The sequence below is a fragment of the Andrographis paniculata genome, unplaced genomic scaffold (genome assembly GCF_009805555.1).
Source record: "Andrographis paniculata isolate CXL003 unplaced genomic scaffold, ASM980555v1 Contig69END, whole genome shotgun sequence".
In the NCBI taxonomy this organism is placed as follows: domain Eukaryota; kingdom Viridiplantae; phylum Streptophyta; class Magnoliopsida; order Lamiales; family Acanthaceae; genus Andrographis; species Andrographis paniculata.
The window spans coordinates 8,443,973-8,454,585 of record NW_026137605.1 but is presented as its reverse complement, the minus strand read 5'-3'; the positions used below and the strand labels follow the sequence as shown (position 1 = coordinate 8,454,585).

The following is a 10,613-nucleotide window of genomic DNA, read 5'->3' as shown; positions in this document are numbered from 1 at the left end:
ATTTTATACTAAAAAAGTAATGTGAAAAAATAAAAAGTAAATGTATTTTGATATTTAGTTGTGAGTTACTTTTTCTTAAAAAATAAAAATAAAATGAAAAATTTTGATTTGAACAGACTAACATGACACATGAAAAATTATCAAATGGACGGACGGAGTATTATATTAATTGATTGTGATATAAAGTAAATTTATTTTTAAAAATATATGAAAAAATTTAATGATTTGAGAAAAAAAAAAAAAAAAATTCAAAGTAAACAAAGCTCTTTGAACAAGCAAAAGCAACCAAAATTAACTTCTTGTGTGCTCCTTCAAAGTTTTTATTTTGATTTGAGATTTGACAATAATAAAAGTTTGAATTGAAAGAATATTTTATGTGAAATTATTAAGTAATTGAAAACCAAAATAAATTTTTTTGATATGATAATAACAGTGACCAAACAAAATAAATTAAAAACCAACAAGTTTATATCGAGGAACACAATAATTGATTTTTTTAAAAAAATAAAAATAAAAATAATTATTATTCAATTTGGATATATATATATATATATATTTTAATAAACATATACTATTTATTCTCATAAAATATAAAGTTTAATACTATTTGAATCAAAATTCAAACCAAAACCAAACAAATTAAATGTTAAAAAATGTTAGAGTGTGTTTTTTTAGTTAAAACCATATTTTTCCAAAAATATATTTTCTTTTAAAAAATAATATATTATGTACTCATTATTTTTAATCAGTAACACAATTTTTTATAACTCACAAAAATATATATTTTCAAATCATTTCACTAAACAAACAAATCCACTATTTACTACTCCCTCCGTCCCAGATACCATGTCCACGTTGCCGTTTCTGTCCGTCTCACGTACCATGTTACTTCCATTTTTTTGGAAAATGATTACATACTTTAATCTCATTTTAAATTTTTTAATTTTATTTTTTAATTTTAATTAAACTAATTAGTTATCTTAATCTTAATTTATAATTATTTATATTATAGGATAATTATTTTCACTAATACATTCTTAATTATCTACTAATTACACCCCTACTAAAATACCGTGTCTAGCAGACACGGTATCTGGGACGGAGGGAGTAGTATTTGTAATAAAACAATTCATGTTAAATATAATTGTAATTTTTAAAAATAAATTTGAAAACAAGCTAGGTAATTTTAATTTAATCAAAAGTTTTCAAATTGGTTAAGTGTTACCACAAAGGACAAGTAATTTTATCTGACTTATTTAACCACAGAATAAATCTGAGTATTTTATGTGACTTACTGCAAATTAAATTTATTAAATTATCACAATATCAATGTTTTAGTGTCTATAAATATATTAATATAAAATGGTGTCTGAATAATTTATTTAATATTATTTTATTGTATGTATTTATTTTAATTGTAGTAGTCTCACGTGAGCTTCTCAACCTCAGTGCATTTACATTGAACTTATCAAATTATTCCATCATAATTTTATCTTATTTTGTCTATTTCTTTTTATTTTTAGTTCCTTCTTGAATATAAATTTCAAATTTCAAATGATATTTATTTTTAAAATGCGACATCAATTTATAACTTCCATTTGCAACAAAAAGTAAAAGTAGCTAGGGAAGTGTTTTTTTTTTTTCCTCGATTTTTAAATTTTCTATATAATTTACAATACAGTAATATATTTCCTAAAATTCAAATTATATATATATATATATTTTAATACAAATATCATATCAAATCAAGAAAAAACAATCTAATAGATGGAGTATGCAATCTTTTTAAATCAAAATTAGGACAAATTCTTGATAAGTGTTGGGGATTTTTTTTTTTTTTTTTTTTTTTTTTTTAAATGTGTGAATTAATATTTAGCACGCGAAAAAAAAAAAACAAAAAAAGACCTATAGACTTTCTTATTAATAATAAAAATTTGATTTGGCAATCATTGGGGAATGACAATGTAAATATTTGTACTCCTACTGTCCTACATAACTCTATAATCACATCACATGCACACACATGTCATATATATATATATATTTGATTTGGATTTATATATATATATATATATATTTGAATTTTATGTTAAAAAATATACCCTTTTGGTCCAACGAAATTAATCGCGTTTTTTTTTTGTGTAGCTTAAAAGAATTTGGTTTATATAGTTAATTAGTGTGATTAGTTAATGTAATATATGTAATAAAATGTTAATTTAACTATTTTTATTTGATAAAATATTGAAATAAAAGTTCAAATTTATTTTATTTTATTTTTATTTTATTTTTTAAAATTTAATGTTTTATTTATTGAAATTGTTCTATTTTAAAAAAATATTATTATATTGATTGTAAATTATGCAATTAGATAAAAAAAATTTTTAATTGTAATAATTTAAATACAAAAATAACAACCGTAATACTAAAATTTTATATAAACAAAATATCAAATTTTTCGAATTTGATTATTGGTAGAGATAGTTCGAGATTACATACCAAAATTTATAACGCATATTTTATATATCGTACCAAAATTTTTAGTATGTTATGTTATCGTAATGAGATATTGTACTAATAATTTGGTATACCGAATTTATAGATAAAAAAATACTGAATTACAGAAATAACACATACCGTACTAAAGAATACCGAAAATGCCAAATTTCAGTATGCCGAACTTTTTTTTGTATGGTATCGATATTTTTTTTAATATACAAAAAAATTCGGTGCGGTATACAATATGATTCGGTATTATCGGAATACAGTATCGAGTAATTTCTAATTGAATGACATGTATGGTATCATAATATAATATTTTACGCTGAAATATAAAAATTAAAAATTATTTTACAATTTTAAGAATATATTAGAAATTAATAATTTTAGTATCAATATACTAAATTATTGATATAACCGATATATCAAATACTAAAATATCAGAATGTCTTGATATTTTCGGTATATATTATACCAACAATGCTAAAAGTATATGCAATTGTCGTACTGAAAATGTTTGGTACGGTATCATACCATATAAAAATTTACAATATACAATAATTTTGACATTTTAATATTTTTTCATACGGTACTTGCATTGTTTGAGCAAATTGATATTTTTCACTCTTAATAATAGTGATAAATAAATTATTTTAATGCAATATAAAAATCAAATTCTAAATCAAATCTTTATTAACTAATATCGTAAAATATCAAATCAAATATTTTTTTATATTATATTAAAAATTAATTAAAATTTTAAACATCACATGAACGCTTATTTATATCATATTGAATATTTATTAATTTTTATTATTCAAAATTCTAGCCCTACTATTAAATTTACAATAAAACAAACAATAAAAGTTAGTAGTATAAATAATTGAATAAAATATAATTAAATTTATAATTGTAATTAGTATTTACTAATTATTATTATATTAAAAAATGTAACTAATTTTGTGGGACGACCAAAATAAAAAAAAAAAAAAAAAGTGAACTAATTTCACAGGACGAAAGGAGTATATACGTTTTTAAATAAAAGAGAGGCACCTTTTATCATAATTTGTCAAGGAGTCTTAATTTACCAATATACTTTTAAAATAGGGTGCATTTTTTGGTAGATATTTGTATATATAAATTTTAACTTTTATATATAATAATAAATTTTGATACAAAAATTTTTACACAAAGTTTAATAAATATTATATATTTTTTTTATGACATGGAACCCGCAGTCGCTACGTGAAAGTGCACACTGGATAAATATTTGACCGGATCTAATACCTTACAAACTAGGTCCGACAGACAAGTCACACTAGACGACGAACCGTGTATGACAAGTGATCTGAGGCGTCGGACAGGTGACCCATGACCTTAAGGCCAGACGTCCAACCCTCACACCTAATCATTCCTTACTTTTATAAAGTGTAAAGTTCTTGTAATGATATTGATGTAGTAAGTATAAATACATGATTTTTGTAAAATATAGTGAGATTTATACTTACTAAAAAAATATTTTATTGAAACAATAAAAATGGACAACATATAGGCGGAGAAAATACTATTTACTATTATAAATATTACATTAAAAATATTGTTTAAACTAAAAATTAAAATAAAAAAACTAATCAAATTTACAATGCCATCACACTCCACATGATTCTTTTCGAACTTTTCAAATTACTAACACAGTTCGAACGGAGGATTGGTCAAAAAATAAAAAATTACAAAATAAGCAATCCCAATATTTTTTATTCGAAAAAATTATTATATCATGTAGTAACAAGTTTCGACTTCCAATTTCAAAAATTTAAAATCTTACAATAAAAAATTATTGACCGCAGTTGAATTTATGTTCCCTAGAAAACGAAATTTGAAAAAGAAAGAAAAAAAAAGATTAGGGTAAAAGAACAGTAGGCCGAAAGTTACTAATTAGAATGTGGACTAGGTACTCTGTCACTGCATGACACGTGTAGGTAGCCCATAGGCTATCTCGATATATCTATAGTGGACGGCCTGGATTGATTCTGGATCTCAGCTCCAGGGAGTCCCCAAGAATCAGCTACATTGTATGTATAATTGCTGTGTTTTTCAGTGTCCTCTCTCTCACACACTCTGTCACCCTCTCTCTCTCTCTCATATTCGTACCACTGTTACTGCAGTCCCAATAGTGTCCTCTCTCTCTCTCTCTAATAAAAACTCAGAAACAGAAGCAAACACGGGAAAAACAAAGCAGTCTCTAGGCCAATCCCCAATGCCTTAATTCCTTTCCCTTCATTCATTCACTGTTTTCATCACAGGACGAACAGCAATTTCAAATCCCTAATTTCTACCAGAAATTGAGAGGAAGAAGAAAAAGTTACCTCGATCGAAGATGTGGCGGAGCGAGGCGGACGACGGCGGCGACGATGAGCTTTTCGCGGTGCTGGGATACAACGTGAAGTCGTCAGACATGGCGGAGGTTGCGATGAAGATCGAGCAGCTGGAGGAGGCCATGGGAAGTGTCGAGCAGGACGGTTTGTTGCAGCTCGCCTCCGACACCGTGCATTACAACCCGTCGAATCTCTCGACCTGGCTCGAATCCATGATTTCCGGCCTCAACTCGGAGCTTGAATTCAACTCCGCTTCCGATTCGTTCCGCGAGTCCTCCTCCACGATTACTGCGGACAACGCCGCCGCCGGCAGCAGCGTCAACAGCGGCGGTTCCATGGCGGTTGAGTTGGATTTCGGGTCGGATCTCACCGCCATACCCGGGAAAGCGGTGTACCCGAAACCAGATCTCCCTCCGCAGGCGAAGAAGATGAAAACGACGCCGTATTTGAGGAACTCGGGCGAGTCGGGCTCGGACCGGCCGGCTGAGTCGACTCGGCCAGTTGTCCTGGTCGACTCGCAGGAGAACGGAATCCGCCTTGTGCACACGCTAATGGCGTGTGCGGAGGCCGTACAGCGCGGGGACTATAAATTGGGCGAAGCTCTGGTCAAGAGCATCGGATTTCTGGCGGTTTCTCAGGCCGGCGCGATGAGGAAAGTGGCAACGTACTTCGCCGACGCATTGGCGAGGAGAATTTACCGATTGTATCCTCCGGCGAATCCGCACGACTCTGCCTTCTCCGATTTGCTGCAGATGCATTTCTACGAGACGTGTCCGTATCTGAAATTCGCTCATTTCACCGCCAATCAAGCGATTCTCGAAGCCTTCGCTGGTAAATCTCAAGTTCACGTTATCGATTTCAGCATGAAGCAGGGGATGCAGTGGCCGGCGCTCCTGCAAGCTCTGGCTCTGCGTCCAGGCGGTCCTCCGACCTTCCGATTGACCGGAATAGGACCGCCGGCGCACGACAATACCGATCATTTACAGGAAGTCGGCTGGAGATTAGCTCAATTGGCGGAAACAATCAACGTCGAGTTCGAATACCGAGGCTTTGTCGCGAACTCCTTGGCCGATCTCGACGCCTCCATGTTCGGACTCCGAGAAGGCGAAAGCGTCGCCGTCAATTCCATCTTCGAACTGCACCAGCTGCTCGCGCGCCCGAACGCCATCGAGAAGGTTCTGAATCTGGTCCGCGATTTGAACCCTAGCATCTTCACCGTCGTCGAGCAGGAAGCCAATCACAACGGCAACGTCTTCCTCGACCGATTCACCGAATCCTTGCACTACTACTCCACACTCTTCGACTCCCTGGAGAGCGCCGGCGCCGGCGCCGCCGTGACCGATCAGGATAAGGTCATGAGCGAGGTCTACTTAGGGCGCCAGATTTGCAACGTAGTAGCCTGCGAAGGACCGGACCGGGTCGAGCGGCACGAGACGCTTTCACAGTGGCGAACCCGGTTCGATTCCTCCGGTTTGATCCCGGTTCACTTAGGGTCAAACGCTTACAAGCAGGCTAGTATGCTCCTGGCGTTGTACGCCGGTGGGGACGGTTACAGAGTCGACGAAAATAACGGCTGTCTGATGCTCGGCTGGCACACTCGCCCCTTAATCGCCACGTCAGCCTGGAAACTCACTGAGTCAACTCGCCCACTTCTCTAGCCAGCTGTCTTATTTTATTTTATTTTATGATCCATCTATCCTGCCTGTATGTATTTATTTACATAAATTGCATATGGGTTTTTTGCATGCATAATAAATTAATGACAACCATAATTTAAAATTAGAAAAATAAAAATAAAAATCAGTATACATACATATATATTTTTATTTTAACGTAGATATGAAACTTATTAAATTAGATATTCTGATATATTTGGGCATAAATTATTCTAAAATGATTTGGCAACTCAGGTGTGTAATTAGCGATGATTAAGGGGAAATGAATAATGACAGGCCATGTTAGTGAGCTGGATGCCTAATTACATCGTTAATTAATTAGGACATTATTAATTATGGGTAGCTATCAGACATTTTTTATTTAAATGACATAGTTGATGGCTTTATGATAATTAATTGTGGGGTTATTTATATAATGGTTGATGTGATGGAGATCAGGGATTTCAATATATTATTATTATCATTATTATTATTATTATTATTATTATTATTATTATTATGTCATTCGATAACATTTGCAAGTTGTGTTATTTAATTTGGTAATCCATCCACAGCATCTCGGTTGGCTTAGCTAATTCTGATGTGATTTTGAATCTGTTGAAATCATTGGTGAAATATTTTGACCATATTTAATTGTTAACATGAATTTACAGGAGTTATTTCATTTGAGTTACAAATTATAGTCGGTCAAAATTCAAATAAGATATAGTATCATATTTGATGTTTCCTTTTTTTAAATAAAAATGTTTGATCACATTTAGTTTTATATAAAAATAAAGTTAATTACATTAAGTTTTGTGGTAATTTATTTAGATGCAACATACTTGTAAATGTTCATCTTAAATATACTTAACAAGTATAAACTAATTTAATTAAATTTCTTATTTCTTTACATAGGGTTCATTCAATTTTTTTTTTTTATGTCTATATTTTTTATTAAATAAATATTTTTATTTATATTTAAAATTTTTATTTTTTTATAAAATTAATTTTAAGTTAATTATAAATAAATATATTTATTATTTTATTTCTATCAATATTATTGTAATTAAGATTGTTAATAAAAATAATTATTGTATAATAAAACTAATTATATATTAAGATTAAGATAACTATTAAAATTATAAAATTATAAATTATTAAATTTAAAATGTGATTAAAGTGTATAATTATATTTTCTAAAAAAAGAAAAGACAAATTAGATGAGACGGAGGGAATATTAGTTATTGAAAATCATAAAAATAATTTAAAAAATGATAGTATTTGTTCTTTAGTAAAAGAACTTTTTATTTTATTTTAATATTTTCAAATCAGAAATAACATGTTTTTATGGAAAATATGCATGAAATTTTCTTTTAAAAAATAATGTAATATACACAAATCCTCAAATTTCATCAATTAATAGAATATATTTGGTGCATTTTCACACAAAAAAAAGCTGGCCTGAATTAATTTTAAACTAAATATAATGAATTGAATTAGTCATTAAGGTATGCTGTGAATTAATATATATATAATTGAATAATAATAAATCATAAACATATACTAATATTATATATCAAGTGGATCAAAACTGTTTTTTTATGATGGTTAATACTAAATCATCTTAAAGTCTTCACAAATCATGTACATATATAAAACAAAAAAATATTTCCTTTTTTTATATATACATGAAGAATTAATTAATTAGTTAATCATGTATATATTCATAAATTAATAAATTGGAAATTGGAAATTGGAATTCCAACACATACATGATTTAGCTATGTTATATTAGTGGCTGGAATATAATTAAATAATTAAGTGGAAAAGCGTTTATTGTCATATTACACCATAAATATTGGGTTGCGGAAATTCACAACTTTAATTAATAATAATAATAATAATTGCACTTTAAAGTGCAATTTATTTTTTATTTTTTAATAAATTTGTGGGCAATTAGATATAGTGGATGACATTTTCACATATATATATATATATATTTATTTATATTTATAGAATAATGAGAGGGAATTTTGGAAGCCAAGTCAGAGTAAACTTGCATGAACTAAAAAGCTAGTTAACTTTTCACAGTCACCTGTCATACATGGTTCGCCTAATGTGATTTTTTTGTTGGGTTTAATTTGTTGAGTATTAGGTTCAGCCAAATGTTTACCCAGTGCGCACTTTCAGATAGCGACTGCGGATTCCTACGTCATAAAAATAAAAAAATAAAAAAAAATACACAACTTTGTAATACATACATATCTTTAGATACTATCAACAAAATAATAATAATAAATTAGATTATTGTGTTTCCAATTATTATTATTATCATTATTATTTTATCCTTTGAAATAATTTTTAAAATTGTTTTAATTCAATATATTGCATAATTTTTAAAATTGTTTCTAGAAGATTTTTGAATTAAAGTTTTAGAGGACAGTTCTATAATGATCCAATCAAATTAGCAACACATTAACACACATATATATATATATAATACATATAAATGACGTTTATCATATCTATTTTTTTTTTCATATTTATAATATATTATATACCATGTTATAACATAATATATATTATATTTTTTTATCCGTTCTAAAACAATAGTTCTATTTTGCCATTATTTTATATTTTAAAACAATAATCTCATTTTCATTTTTATAATTACTTCCTCACCATTTTACAAAACGGTTCCAAGTTTATCACAATAATTACATAAAATTTGGACATTTTGGTTTTTTAAAAATACTTTTACACCCACTATCAATATTGTTACAATATGAAACTAAAATATTTTATTTCAATCATAAGAATACGTACGCATTTATAGTAAAATACAAATTGTCTAAATAATGCAAGAATTCTATAAATCTCTTAAATAAGACAACTAACATAAATATAATATATTGCTTCTAAATATATTTTAACAAATACTCCCTCCGTCCACTTACAATATTTACATATTTCTATTTTGGGAAGTCCAATTACAAAGTTAATATTTCATTTAATACTCTTACTTTACATTACATCATTACTTTTACAAAAAAAAAAAAAAAAGGACAAAAATGTCATTATACTACTTTAACTACTCACTATAATTAAAATACTATTATTTCTTATACACCGCGCCAAAAGTAAATGTAAACCTTGTAAATGAACGGAGTGAATATAATACTATTATTCCTTAATTGTTATGCTCATCTCAAAATGTCCCTATTATTTTGAGACATAAAGAGTATAATATAGCATATGTTTTATTAAGTAGAAATTATTATTAGTCATGTTTATAATATATTGACCGGATGAACATGAAATCAACACCCAAATTTTAATAAAATATACTTTACAATATAAATTAATGTTAAAAAATACAAATGAACTTTGCACGATAATATAATTAGAAAATTATTGTCTATCATTATTATATGTATATTATATTATATATACACCCAGGCAACTTGCCTCATTTCCCACTGCAACAAAAAGTTGCACTAAACTATATTAATATTTATATGACATATATTCATTATTTTATATTATTTACATAATTTTTTATACTTCATATAAAAAAAATTCATTTAAATTATTTCACAAAATAAATATAAGAGGTTTGTTCTTTCTATTACTTTTTCCGATATTTCAAAAAAATTAATACATTACAATATTCATTATTTTTATATTCACTATACAATTCCCTGTAACTTACGTCAAAATATTTTCCTTTCCAATAATCTTACAAAACAAAAGGCATTTAATTTAATTGGGATGAATTTGGAATAAATAGACTTCTTCAATTAGTTTTCCATTTACTTTAAAGCAATGTTGTGGATTTTAAATAAATCTATTTTAAGGTGTATTTTTTGGAATTTATTTTTATTTTTAAAAATATTATTTTTAAAATGTAAGGAAGGTTTTCTTCACTCAAAACCATCCATTTTTTTTATTATTTGATCTATGTATCTCCGAAAAAGAGATATTTTTCTTTCTCTCATAAATATTTCATCAAATATTATTTTAATATCAAATTTAAACAAAGTTTCTTCCCAAACTAATTAAAAGAAACACAACCTAATGTGTT

The 10,613-nt window shown here is 28.1% G+C and overlaps 1 protein-coding gene across 1 annotated transcript; it reads left to right on the top strand.

Moving 5' to 3' along the window:
- Positions 1-4,831: 4,831 nt before the first annotated feature.
- LOC127263438 (DELLA protein GAI1-like) lies at positions 4,832-6,968 on the top strand. Its single transcript, XM_051292453.1, has one exon. It carries the CDS (start codon positions 4,874-4,876, stop codon positions 6,527-6,529), a length of 1,656 nt encoding a protein of 551 aa, XP_051148410.1. The 5' UTR covers positions 4,832-4,873; the 3' UTR covers positions 6,530-6,968.
- Positions 6,969-10,613: the final 3,645 nt, after the last annotated feature.